Source organism: Scardinius erythrophthalmus (genome assembly GCF_964197995.2).
Source record: "Scardinius erythrophthalmus genome assembly, chromosome: 17".
In the NCBI taxonomy this organism is placed as follows: Eukaryota; Metazoa; Chordata; class Actinopteri; order Cypriniformes; family Leuciscidae; genus Scardinius; species Scardinius erythrophthalmus.
This window is the reverse complement of record NC_138237.1, coordinates 2,419,590-2,434,499: the sequence shown is the minus strand read 5'-3', so window position 1 is coordinate 2,434,499 and position 14,910 is coordinate 2,419,590. Positions and strand designations below refer to the sequence as shown.

The 14,910-nt window shown below is 36.4% G+C and overlaps 1 protein-coding gene and 1 long non-coding RNA gene across 2 annotated transcripts; both read right to left on the bottom strand.

Moving 5' to 3' along the window:
- Positions 1-821: 821 nt before the first annotated feature.
- LOC308705454 (uncharacterized protein) lies at positions 822-9,199 on the bottom strand (the record flags this gene model as incomplete). Its single annotated transcript, XM_081390477.1, has 6 exons — positions 9,139-9,199; positions 8,853-8,951; positions 8,552-8,616; positions 8,201-8,332; positions 3,119-3,197; positions 822-964 (listed from the first exon to the last, which is right to left on the bottom strand). Exons 2-6 carry the CDS (start codon positions 8,905-8,907, stop codon positions 822-824), a joined length of 474 nt encoding a protein of 157 aa, XP_081246603.1. The 5' UTR covers positions 8,908-8,951; positions 9,139-9,199.
- Positions 9,200-10,528: 1,329 nt separating this feature from the next.
- LOC308706340 lies at positions 10,529-12,716 on the bottom strand. The gene is made up of 3 exons (XR_014032029.1): positions 12,653-12,716; positions 11,149-11,322; positions 10,529-11,030 (listed from the first exon to the last, which is right to left on the bottom strand). It is a non-coding gene; the product is annotated as an uncharacterized lncRNA (long non-coding RNA).
- Between the last annotated feature and the right edge of the window lie 2,194 nt (positions 12,717-14,910).

Genomic DNA, 14,910 nt, shown 5'->3' with positions numbered 1-14,910 from the left:
CATCATGTGCTTCATCTGTCGTTTCACACAGAAGATCTCTCTGTTTCTCTTTCTGATAGAGTTAGAAACAGGGAATAATTGATGTTCTTCCCAGAGACTGTGTTTCTGGATTCTTCTGTTAGCAGAAGCTGATGATGATGTTTCATATCAGGCAAATCTCCATCAGCTCCTGATTCAACAATATGACAAACTCAGATCACTCATACATGCATTACAATCATGAGTCTCAGTATAATGTGTTTTCCTCATTTAAAAGCGACTGAAAGATGTCATTTCTCTAGAAGATGAAAATAAATCCACACATTCATTCACACAGAACATACCTTAGTACTTCTTCAGATCAATATCTCCTCTGAATATCTGATGTGAGACGCAGCCGTATTGTTTCCTGAAGAGTTTCAAGAGTCTGAATGTTAAATGTAAAACTCAGATCTGATAAACTCCATCAGCTGCTCATTTAATCATCTCTGATTTATTAACACTGATTTCCATCAGCAGAACATTAGTGACTTTAACAGACGAACTGAAGCTGTTCAGAACAACAACAGATCAACACTTACTCAATACTCAATATCTACTGTTCACAAACACATCATAGTATACATTAAAGCAGAAGTTGCTAGAAGTTCAGTCATTCACACAAAATGTAAAATCACATTATTATTTGTGAGTTGATAATGAATGACATTCAGTGAATTAAACTGAGAGAATGTCACTTGTTTAAAATAGAAATGAAGGCATTGTAAATAAATCTGTATGAGTGTGTGTTTTCTATTCCTCCTAACACACAGAATATGATCTGCAGTTTTCATCTTTGTCCACTAGATGTCAGAAGTAGATTTGAGGTGAAACTCAAAGGCCTTTAGTTTCAGGATCAGAGACAGTGAAGAGAAATCAGAGAATCTGATCTGAAGCTCAATGAGGATCATCATGTGTCTCATATGAAGCAGAAAGAGACTCTCATCTGATCAGATTATATTACAGGATCAGAGACAGTGAAGAGAAATCAGAGAATCTGTCCGGTTTGCTCTTTCTCTCCTCCTGAGTCTCTCTCTTCTCTCGACCGCATCTCAGCCCAGCGAGAGGACATGAGGGTTCAGAGACAGAGGAGAGGAGATCAGGAGATCGCAGAGAGGATGGACAGAGTGTTTTCTCTTCCTGACAGATTAAAATAAAGTTTTGGTTATGTGAAGTAAAATGAATGTAAATGAAACAATTGTATAGGCCTACATTATTTTTTATCTACTGAATTATAATTTGTAAATTTGAAGTTATAACTTGTAAATGTAATAAAGAAATTATTCTGTACATTTATATTTGTCATGTCAATTAATTTGTAAATGATACAAAATACAGTGTTCCATACATTTTTACAGCTATTTTCCAAGATAAGTGATGTTTTGTGTCGACTGTTGTTGAGCTGAGCAGATCTGATGAGCTGCACTATAGAGACGCTGGTAAAGCCTCTGCCGGCGGGACATCATCTGGGATCAGGGCATGTTTCCACTGTCCACCAACAGGTTTGCAGGGCGGACTCAGATTCACTGAGATGTTCTCAGAAAGAGGGAAGAATAAATTAAATTAACTCACATCTTCAAAAATCTAACCATAAAATATTGTAACATGCAAAACCATTTAGCGCTAAACTCTGCAGGACAGCGGCCCTCCAAGACCAGTGTTTCCAATGTTTCTATGAGACATATTATATTTTTTCAATTTTATATATTTTTTTTATATTTTGTGTTTCTATTATATAGGCTACTGTTCACATTTTATAATATCAAAAATCTAATATCCATGTGTAAAAAGTCAGTTTTTCATACAATATTTGCCTCTGAGACGAAGTGGAGTGGAATAACAATCTAAAGCACTTTAGACAAATTCGATGATTTTAAGGTGATGAAAAACATGTACGAAAGAAATGAAAGGTCAAACAAACACACACACACATCAGAATGTCCCTTCAGCCCTGTGACAGTGCAGTGTCGCCCTCTGCAGGAGATTACCAGCATTACAGTCGAATGTAAAAGTCAAACGGCTCATTATATCAGATCAGTCCTGCTGTTTCTGTGTTATACTGAAGCTCTCAGTCATTTCATCAGGATCTAGATCTGCTGTTCCAGTGAACTGTGTTTAGAGCTTCATTTAAAGCCTCTGGTCAGTGTTCAACATCTGAATGAACTGAGTTTGTGTTTCTGACAGAATCATGTTTATTCTCAGGTTGATTTTCTCTGTTATTTCAGTAAAACACACAGAAGATCTGTAGCATCTTTAAGCCGCTGGTATTGGTAATAGCGTGAGCAAGTTTTAGACGGCGTACTAACAGATGTAAGATGCAAACAGTGTCTTTCTTTATTGGGCTTCAGTTAATAAACATCGCTTACAATTCACTTCCTATGGTGTCATTCTTTCAAGTTCACAGAATATAAATCTCAGTTCATACCTTGTAGATCCAGCATGTCCAGCTCAGTCCAACACTATAATCCCACACACACACACACACACACACACACACACACACACACACACACACACACACACACACACACACACACACACACACACACACACACACACACACCTGTGTCTCATTAACCAAGTGCCCTAATACACCACGTGAGAGCGCCACCCAATGGACAAATATAGAATTGCATAAAATGGCCCCTACTTAAAGCATTAGCTCACACCAGAATGGAGTTTGCCTAAAAGTTTCAGACGTGTAGCAAAAAAAAAAAAAGGTCGTTTTAGGTGCTGAAGAAAAAAGTGTTACAACCGTCCCCGGTCTCCCCTACAGTGAGCTTTATACTCACGGATTACACCACAGAAGAATCTGAAGACATTAGAAGTATGAAAAGCTGAACATGACACAAAGACAATCAAGACTGAATCTGTATCATGAATGTAAAGCCACACGCGAGTCCCGCGGATATAAAGGAATAAGGACATTTAATTCTACAGAACGCTATAGTGCTGAATTACTACATGTGTGATGTGTGAGTTTGTCTGTGTGAGACTAGCAGTGAGCGAGATCAACATTAGCATAACACACTGATCATATTCTAACACTTCATCATATTGAGCTATATAACATTGATTAGTTTTATGTACATTTGCTCACCTCTACATTTACGCGTCTCTGTCGAGAAGAAGTTAGTCGCGGACGCTAGCTCTCGGCATCTCGAGAACTCCACGCTGAACTAGTGAACACAAACAAAGTCAGAAATTGTTTCTGACACAAAGCACATTCAAAGTTTTTTTTTATTTTTAACTGAGACTATTTCTGCATCTCTATTCGCCTACTTATACTAGGCCTACGCTCTAAAAGTATGTACTCTTTTTGTGAAGAAAAAGTAGATATTGACTGTAACAAAAAGTAGACAAGCTTTGGGACATATAGGCTACTGTCTGTAACGATTGCTCTCTGTCGCATCCTGACACAAACTGGCCTGTCAATCATTTTGTCACAGTTAAAATCCTCCACATTTAATTTCATTTTACTTCCTACCGTATTAGAGAGAAATGCAAAGCACATTGATCCAGTCACGGGTCTCTCATGCGGAGAACTCTCCTTAAATTAATGCATAATGATGCATTTAAAGTTAAACGGATCTTTATAAAAGTCCACATTGTTATTGCAGATGAAATATTACACGGATAACATTAAATATATTTTTTTCTTTCAGGTTAAACTTTGATTAGTCACTCAAACATTTATCTAAAACTCTCACCGTCAGACGTGCAAATCCACCATGTTTGTAGTTCCTCCTCCAAAGCGCAATGAATTGTGGGTAATATTAGCTTTTATAGTGAGCACGGATCCACACTGCGAAAATCCAGCGGAAATAGTAGACCATCCGGGGACTTCTGGCATAGGCTATACTTTTTAACATAATATGCTTTGGGACACACTTATTCCAATCTCACATACTGTTTAGGATGGATAGTATGGGCACTGAGACGCAGGGTATGAATCTTTCATTCAACTGATTCATTCAATATACTGATGCAAGAACGTTTTTTACATTTACAATTTAAAGGGATAGTTCACCCAAAAATGTAATTTATTACTCTCCCTCATGTCGTTCCAAACACGCAAGACTTTCATATCTTCAGAACACAAATTAAGAACTATCCCTTTAAGGGTTGTGGGGTGGTTGAGTGCTTGCAGAAGAGGTTTCGCTTCAGCTGTTTCTGAAAGATGTGATGATCTCAACAGTTCAGGTGGAGTTGCAGCTCTTCCAGCAGAGGGAGTGGAAAGGGACTTGCCTAATTCTTGTTCAGTTACTTTAGCTGCCAGGAGGGAGTGTATTATCAAGGCTGAGAGTACAGATGGAACAAAGAGTTGCTTTAAGGGAAGTGCTTAGTGGGAGACGGATCCAGAGACCGCAGAGGAGAAGTGTGTATAGACCGCAGAGGAGAAGTGTGTATAGAGAGAGACTGCAGAGGAGAAGTGTGTATAGAGAGAGACCGCAGAGGAGAAGTGTGTATAGAGAGAGACTGCAGAGGTGATAGTAAAAGGAGACCGGAGGAGCTTGTGACTGTTTTATAGTGAGATATTGAATCATTTATTCTGTTGAATTTATTCAAAAGTAACTGATATTTTCTAATTATTCAATTAACCAAGTTTTTTTCGAAACACTTATTCGTTCAATAATGATAGTTGATTCATTAATAATTATTCATTCAATCCATTAGTCTGTGACAGATAAGAGGGAGAGGTGTGGAGCTCAAGCCCTGCACCACTGAAATCCACTCATTCATTCATTAAGGTCAGTGAATTGGTCATTTCAAGTTAGGGCAAACAGTTAGAAGAGGTAAGATGTCAAATAAATGCAAGTCTGTTATATATTATATAATACTGTATATGTAAGACAATTACAAAGCATAATTTTTTTCTAGGAAAATGTATATGAGCATTTTGAGTGAGGAAACCGACAGAAAGCGGCCACTCATTCAGTTTTGGAGATGCCAGGCGACAGTTGAAGATTTCGAGACACAGAAGAAAAGTTTCCAGAAAACGTCCAAACAAAAAGCTGCAAAAGCACCAAGTTTCATCCCTAAATTTCACTGTCTGCGAGTCTCTATTTGCCACAATTGAATACATGCTTTGTGGGATCTCCATATCCCAGCTCTGGAAGGCTCTAGAGCCTCCAATCATGCAATCATGTCTATGTCTCAGCATCCTCTAACAGAATACAAGGTTTCGAGAATATCCAAGAAACTTTATTTTTCAACCCAAAATATCTATAACCTTATAGATTTTGTGGGCCGAAAAATAAAGTTTCTCTGATATTCTCGAAACCTTGGATTCTGTTAGAGGTGCTGAGACATAGACATGAATGCATGATTGGAGGAATTTTGGGATGAAACTTTGGGGCGAGCCCTCCATATGCGTCCAATGGCAGCTTATTTGTATGGGCGTTTGTACACGAACCTCCTATATGTACTTCTTATATTATTCAACAACATTTTATTGAAATCTACTATTTCTTTTAGATTCTTGACACAAGGATTGCACAGCTCTGTAAAGCACATGGTGGAACTGCTTTACAGGTGCACACTTTCGTTCTCTGGTGGCGATCCTTCACTATCAAGAAACGTGTGGATGACACTCACATTTCTTGTCTGAAGGTAAATGAAAATTTATGAAATAAATTTCAGGGGCAGGGGACACATTTACTTATTTACTTAAAAATATTTTAAAGGACCTTGATGAGAATGACACCTTATTCCAAGAAGTGTTGGTGGACAGAGCCCTGAAAAGGGAAACCACTTGATTTTGTGGGTATGTGTGGATACATTTTTTTATTTTTGCTCAACAGTTGTTACTCTGGTTACAGCGATTTCTGTTTATGTTGTAAAGGTCTTGAATGCTTTGTTGAATCATATTCGAGTGTACGACCCCACTGGCAACTACAAGTCAATTTTTTGCGATGGACCTGACTATACTATGTTATTTTGTGCTTTGTAAATGACAAAATTGTTATCTTTATTTACTAATGTACATTTCTTAATTTCTTTTTTCTTTTGTACAAAAGCAATGCCTTCCGAAATACTAGGGACTTTGGGAAAATGGACTGTTGAGTTCCCAGAACAGTGGAGGCTGACTCCACTTGGGTTTGGTTTGTACAGTAAGTTAAAGGACAAGTTCGGTATTTTACACTTAAAGCCCTGTTTACACATCGTTTACAGAGCGAAAGAAACCTAAAATTCTCGGGACAGCAGCATTTGTCCAAAATTTTCATCTTAACCGTTCTATTTCATCAGAAACGATCTGTAAACAGGGCATGGCAGAAATGGAGGTGAGGGACAAACAGACCTCTATGAAAAACGAGGTGATACAGGGAGAAGATCTGTGGCATCTGAGAAGATATCACGCATCATCTATGTTCAGCATATGACGTATAAAAGGTATGTGTAAAATATGTGTCATTTTGCAGAGTTCCCTCAAGCCAGTCCATGACAACAAGGTTCAGTGAGCTAACTATGTCTGCTGCGTTGTGCCTTCTAGTTTGCCCATCAAAGTAAAAACATTGAGTGAGCACAACAGACTTTGCGAGTACAGTGACGTGTTGCAGCATGTTTGTGTGTTTTGCAGAGTTCCTCGACCCCACCATGCCTCAGCACATCTCAACTGACTGCATCATCTAGGCCTTAAGAATTGACTGCATACAACATGAATTTACTTCAAACTAAAGATTTGACTTTAGGAAAGTAAAGATATACTAGAGTATGTCTGTTTAAAGCTGCTTTGTGTTGTTGTGTATTTTAAAAAGCTCTATAAATGTCCTAAAACGATGTGCATTTTGCTTGTAGTTTTGTGTTAATAAAAATGAAATATATTACATCTCATAATTCAGTTGAATTCATTATGTAATGTATTGTGTAATTTAATTAAGTTTTGTTACTTTAAATTGTATTACTTTAAATGTTATTGTATTGTATAATGTTCTGTTTTAAGAATTAATTATGACATAAATCATATGCATTAGTACACAAATGACATGCTTGTAATAAAGAAAAGTACTGTATATTATGCCCTATTGCGTAATAACAAATAACTTTGTCACACAAACATACCTACAAATGTTATTTCTTTCATTAATCAGGATAAAAATAAAAGATTATTATATGAATTAAGGGGTTTGATTGATTACATTAAGATTTGTGATTTCGTAATTTTATTATACTGTTCTTTAGTCAAGTACCCACAAAACAGCTAGCATTCTGCCATGCATTTAAATGTCTAAACTGTTAATAAGAAAAATAGTAATATACACAAATAAACATTATTTTATGGTTCTTTTAATAAAAAATAATGACACAGTTATAATTGCATTACGAATTGCTGTGAATACGGTAAGGCAGTATCAGTGCAGTATAAGCTCAGGTAAAGCTCAGCTAGCATGATCATCAGATAACGTTAGCTGTATGCTATGCTACTATCTAAGCTAACTAAAAAACACACTAACAACAAGAAATGTTTAATTTCACAATCTATAGCTTAAGCTCTAAGTTAAAATACATTAATGACTCGTTATAACGTAGTGCAAACGTCTTCTATAATAAAGTGGTTTTGTATGATTTGTAACCAGGCACTAAAGCGATTACCCATAAAACCTGCTTTGAACCAATCGGATTGCTTGGGTCCTAAGCTCAGACTCATCTCTTCAGTCGGACTCATTTGTTCACCACACCGGGTCCAGCTTTTGAAATAATAGACCGGTCCGGGTCGGTTCGGTGTTGCACATTACGGGCCTCTTCGAGTTTGGGCACGAATTGTTGGACCCGTGTAGACCTCAGTGAAGTTTATCAGCAGAACAACATCAGGAGACTCTGAGAAATACACTGTTCATGAGTCTGTGTTGATGATGATGATGATAGTAATGATGATGAAGATGTTCAGGTCTTCAGATGCTGATGGACGTCAGTGATGATGATGATGATGAAGATGTTCTTGAGAACATGATGAAGGGTTTGATGAGAATCTCTTCTCAGTTTTGACATCAGAATCAAACTTTACAGGCTCGTCTGGGTCACAGGAGACTAGAAATCACAAATATATATCAGATTATCCTCATTGCTTTGGATTATGTTCTCATTTAAACAGACTAAAATGTGATGAAAGATTAAATTCAAAAAGTCCCATAATTATCAAACACTCACAGTTTGGTTTTATTTCTATACTCTCACGTCTAACACGTCTCTGTCCTCTTTCCTCTGGTGATTCACTGGTTTGTGTCTCATTTCTGTCCTCCATTTTTCTCTCAGTCTTCTTGTTTTCTGCTGATCTGTGATTTCTGCTGATTTTCTTTCTCCTCTTCATTTGAATCTGTTCAATCACACAGACAGAGTTTCATTAAAGCGATATAACATCATATCACGAGACATCAGATCAACTCCTGATCAACATCTGCATGAGCTCAGTGTTATTACAGCATCTCAGATTAACTCTACAATATTCACAATAATCAATGATGATGAGAAATGACAAATATAGAAATGTGAGTTTATGTGTGAGTCCTGATCATAAACATCTTTCTCTTCTCACCTCATGTTTGATCATATTTGATTCATCAGAACGACACTTTACAGCTCCGACTGGATCAACAGAGACTGGAAATGAAGAAAACAACCCGTTATCATCATAATTATAATACAGTGACTGAACTGATGATATAGACTCAGATCATAGATTCACTCGTGTTATAGTTGTATAATATTGTGTGTGTCAGCTAGTAAAGTTAGGTTAAGTCATGCAAAACACATAAAAAATAATTCAAGATTGGTTTCACATGATTTAATTATACTGACATTAGTCTTATATATATATATATAATGAGTGATCTCACAGTCTGATCTGTGTTCACTCCTGCTGCTCCGTCTGATGAACTTCACAAGATTCATGTTTTCACTCTTTATGTCTTCATGTGTTTCTTCCTGATTTACATCTAATTTAAAAAAGGAATATAGAGACAAACAATGATTACAATTTTACAAACATTCAATAATTTACTAGTAGCAGCTATCAAAGTATTTATGGTAAAATAGCAAATAATCCAGTCAGAAAATAAAGCTCCTCAGTAAAGTAGGCTTGAATGAATAATTAAATTATGCGTTTAGAAACATGTTTCCCACCTGTGAGAAGAAGAGAGATGACTATTAAGATACAGTCATGCAGTGAGAATCCTAGTGTCAACAGTAGATACAGGAGAACACACTGAGTACAGAGTCTGCTCTGCTCTTATAGAGGAGTCTACTACAAAAGGCGGAGTCTCACTTGACAACAGGGGCGGAGTCACGGCATACTGTTCACTTGACTGTAATGCAATGAGGGGCGGACTTTTGACATGTACACTCTCTGTGTCTCTCACCCTGGGAAATAAGTCCAGGAATGTAAACTGAATACATTGCGTCAGGAACACAGTCCCTTTTTTTTAGAAAGAAGAAGGTGGAGCTAAAACTGTTCATCTCTCACATGTGAGTTAGACTGGTTTCATTCTCTGTGTTGTTGAACATGTTTTTTTATCTATAAATTAGCTTATTTCACAAATAATCAAGTCAGTAACAGATTCCCAGTGTAGAGATGGTAAACTGGTGTTATATGATGATATTGTCTTGATCTGGTAATAACTCTAGCTGCTGTATTTTGCACTATAACTGTAGTTTGTTCATTGATAATGATCAGGATAATCTACATACGTTTGTATTCACAGATGATCTTTAATTTAGTTTTAAATACATTTTATTGTATTTTTACATTTTGTAATCTATACATATAGAGGCCTAAAGCAAGACAGTTTCAGCTCAAGGTTTTGGGTCATAATTAATGTTTCTGTTATTAACTGAAAGTGTGATATACATGAAAGATGTACTGATCATCCACAGCCAACGCCTTCCACACTGAGTTTACAAAACCTGTAGATCAACATGCCTGAAAAAAGTGCTTTAAACAATCAGATTACAGTTCATAGATAGTCACGGAACGGTTTAGTCACAGGTTCAGCTGATCTCCAGTTACATGACATTACTGATCTATTTCATCTGAAGATCAAAGTCAAACCAAACTCTATTCTTTAACCATTATTTGTATTTTCATCTCTGAAATTTTCTAAAACATCTTCCATACAGAAATAATTATTATCAAATAAATATCATCTTTCAGATGCTTTTTATAAAGGAAGAAGTAGGCTATTATGTGTATTTATTTGAAATGGATTTATGACCGAATTTGAGAATGTATATTATCTCTCCAGCAAGAATGCAGGCTATATTATGTTATTATACATAATATTAATTTTATTAAAGGCCCACTGACCCTTTAGATTCAGTCAGTCTCTGAATTACAGTATAACTATCATGTGACTAAAGCCAGAAAAAATATACACAAGTACAAGAAGTCAAACACAAGATTTGGCCAAACACTGTAACATTTAATGCTCTCTTCAATATGAAGTGAATAATACTTGCTTGGTAATTGTATACATTTGTAAACATTTCTAAATATGTAAACTGTCCAGATGAAATATACTGAAGAATTCAAAATACAACGGCAGATTTCTGTCTAGCTTTGTCGTACAAAATTTTTATATAAAAATATATACAGAAATATATACAAAATATACATTAATCTTAAATAAACAAAGATGAATGAAATGTGCAATAGAAATGCAAATTTTGCAGTCTTAAAAAAATGAGCAGAGCAAAATATTGTGTGAAATGAGCCTGTGTGTGATGAAGATGAAGATGAAGATGATCAAATGTTCATGGTGTGAAACTGTTGTCAGTGAAGTTTATCAGTAACATCAGGAGAATCTGAGAAATACTCTGTTGATGAGTCTATAATCTGATGAAGTTCTCCTAGTGGTAAGATAAAATGCTTTGTGAATGCGGCCCCTGGTCTTCAGCTGCTGATGGATGTCTGTGATGATGATGATGATCTTGAGAACATGATGAAGGGTTTGATGAGAATCTCTCCTCAGTTTTGACATCAGAATCAAACTTTACAGGCTCGTCTGGATCACAGGAGACTAGAAATCACAAATATATATCAGATTATCATAATTTATACGGATTATGTTCTCAATTTAAAACAGACTAAAATGTGATGAAAGATTAAATTAAGTCCCATAATAATCAAACACTCACAGCGTGGCTTTATTCTCTCCATACTGCTCGATCTATCACGTCTCTGTCTTCTTTTCTCTGGTGATTCTCTGGTTTGTGTCTCATTTCTGTTGATGACAGAATCTGTTGATGATCTGTTGACCATATTTGATTCATCAGAACGACACTTTACAGCTCCGACTGGATCAACAGAGACTGAAAATGAAGAAAACAACCCGTTATCATCATAATACAGAGACTGAACTGATGAAATAGACTCAGATAATAGATTCACTCATTTTTTTTCCATTAATGTGTTTTCAATTATTTCCTATAGTACATTCTCGTTAATTTCATAGCTTTTCTCTTGGTTGCGCTGGTTCCAGTAGGCTAGTGTATATTTATGTTAGAGCTATTATCCAATCATATTTCAGTCATCAGAAATGTGCCTTGAAGCCTTCAGAATCAATAGTGCGGGCGCCTGTAGCTTAAAATTAATTAAACTGTTGCTTTAACCAATCAGATAATCAGTTAGATTTAATCAGCCAATCAAATTTCAATTTGACTGCAACAAGTCCATGTACATCTAACAGATGTACAATAACATCGGCATTTTCACATCCTTTGATTGGATGGTCAGAGGAGCATGTACTATTACTAGTAGTCAGAGCAAGCAAAACACATATATAGCGAACTGCATAAACTAAAATATATCACTGTTGATTTAATAGTTTTTCAAACCACAAATTAATGTTTCTCTCCCACCTCGACCCCCAGCAGTTTTAAACCTACCGGGAAAAAATCCATCTTAACGCAGTCACAGAACACTACTGTCCGGGTAAAAACAGAATGAACTGACTGTAGTGTATGCCATGTCTGATTTTGAAGGCAAAAGTCAAAAAGTCATTGTTGGAACTGAAACGCACAGATATCCTGTAGCCTATAACAGAGTAATTGAAGTCTTCTTGAGAAGAGATATAAGGATGGATTTTGTGCAAAAATAATCAGTAGCCTAGTTTTGATGAGTAGCCTATAATGCTTATTTTTAACCCCATTTTTTCTGTGCAGAGTATGATTTAAATTTTTCTAGTAAATTTATGGTTGAATGTTTTTCAAACATTCATACTTTTGTAACGTCTGAAGAACGACAGACAAGGGAGGCTCCGCTTCTGAACTTTTTTATCTGAACGCAAAACAACATGAACGCACCAGCCTAACTTTCTCACTCGTTTCTTTCTACTCGGCCTTCTCCGAACTCACCGCATTAACCCTATAACTGCCGGTGCAAAATAAAACAGCAATTTCACAATTATAAAGAGTCTGTGCGCTACTAAAAGCGTATTAAGCGGTGGATTTATTCAGGTATGACACCACTGAAGGCCTAGGTGTGAAATGCACCGCCCGCCACTGGTTATGTGTGTCAGCTATTAAAGCCTTTCATACTAAACATAAATAGATAGCTCAAGATTGTTTTCACATGGTTTAACTATACTGATATTAATCTTAGATTGTAAATATATATAATTACTGATATTATTCTACTCACAGTCTGATCTGTGTTCACTCCTGCTGCTCTTCACACTGTTTTCACTCTATGTCTTCATGTGTTTCTTCCTGATTTACATCTAATTTAAACAATGAAGAGGAATTTAGAGACAATCAGTGTTTACACTTTTACAACATTACAAACATTCAATAATTTACTAGTAGCAGTGATCAAAGCATTTATGGTAAAATAGCAAATAATCCAGTCAGAAAATAAAGCTCCTCAGTAAAGTAGGCTTGAATGAATAATTCCATTATGCGTTTAGAAACATGTTTCTAACCTGTGAGAAGAAGAGAGATGACTATAAAGATAAAGTCATGCAGTGAGAGTCCTAGTGTCAACTGTAGATACAGGAGAATACACTGAATACAGAGTCTTCTCCGCTCTTTATACTGACAACAGAGGGGCGGAGTCAAACTGACACACAGGCTTACACACACACATTAAACACCCTAACAACAGTCTTCATCCTCACAGTAATGTTTATCTGATACACAAGACTCATGGCAACAACGACAGGGGCAACATTCCTGCATTCCAAACAGGTTTATGAAGGATCAGACACACCCAGGCCGATGGCTTTCTCTTTCCTTACCACCACACAGGTGTCCTGTTACTGTTTATTACTGTTACATGCCTCCACCCTCACAACTGGGCCCGCCCCCCATGCCTCCACCCTCACAACTCACTCCTTACCACCACACAGGTGTCCTGTTACTGTCATCATTTAAACATTCTGTTCTCCTATCAGCTCTGACCCAGCCAACATTTGTATGTGGGGCCTATATGGGTATGAAATGGGCTGAAAATGGGCCCCATGTAGGATTGTCCGCGGGTTCCATAATGGACCCATGTTAATTGCCCAGATGAATTTCATGTAGGATTGAACTTGGTACTAGGTGGGATCCAAGTGGGCAACATGCACAAGACCCATCTCTGTCCCAGCTTTAAGAAACACTTTTACCTTTAGATAAGAGGTAAAAGAATAACAACTTTAATGCAGTCAGGTTTATTCTATTGGAGTCAGATACTAAAAAACCTATTTGCCTCAATGAAAGTCCATTGGAAAGTTGTGTTTAAGAGCAGTTCACGTGTAATTGCAGAGTTGTGTTTTTAGTGTGTTTGGAAAATGTGCTGCATATACAATGCTAGGCATTAAATATAAATTTAAATTAATAATCCTTAATATTTAATATAATAATATTATATTAATCCTTAATATAATAATTCTGAAATAATGGTTTTTAAATGATATTTTCAGTATTTACAAAATTATATATATATATATATATATATAGACAGCACGAGTTCGAGTCCCATTTAAAGGGACGTTCCCACCTCACCTCTCCTCATACTGTCCTGTCCATTAAAGGTGAAAAACCCAAATGTCATAAAAAATAACAATAATAATAAAAAAGAGCAACCTTTGCAAGGCAATAAAGAGATCTCCCATGTTTCTCACAGCCAATTCTCATTTTGTACTTCTTTCTCTCAGAACTTTCTCATGTCTCATTTGTGCCTACTTTTATTTCTCCTAAAGACACTGCTGATTCTAAAATGAGAGATATTTGAGAATCACAACTAAGTCTCCTATAAGCTTAAAAAGAGCAACGTCTGAGCAATAAAATACTCCTATAATGGAGTCTTGAAAGAGATCGCAGTAAAGAAGAGATGTTTCTTCCGCCACAGTCTCAGTTTTTGCCTCTTATTCTGTCGAATATTATGTCTCATTTGTGTATATTTTTATTTCTCTTAAGGGATTTTAGGAGAAACATCTGAAATGCTGTTGATACTAAAATGAGAGATATATGAGAATCACAACTAAGTATCCTGAGCTTTGGGAAAGCAACCACTGAGCAATACATTTTTCCTCTGGGATCTCGCATAGATCGGTTTAAAACCAACTCTCAGAAGTGTAACAGGAGATAATATGTGCTCAAAGATACTGAAAGTATGACTCATGTGATTCTTTCAAATTTGTCAATTTTGACGTGAGATATGGTTGGGTTGTAGGCAGAGTGCGAATTACCCCACCATTATTGGGGGGTACTGCTCCTTCACTTCTTCTATGACCATCATGGTCCACTACCAAATCAATCCCCACTGTGATCGCCACATACAAGGTCTAAACATGCGACAAACTGATAATCAGTAGGCTACAGAATATCTCATTGTTATTATATATCCAAAAGAGAACTGTTTTGATCAACTCCCAAAAGTTAGAAGTTAAGTGCACTGAAATACCTTTCTAATTACTG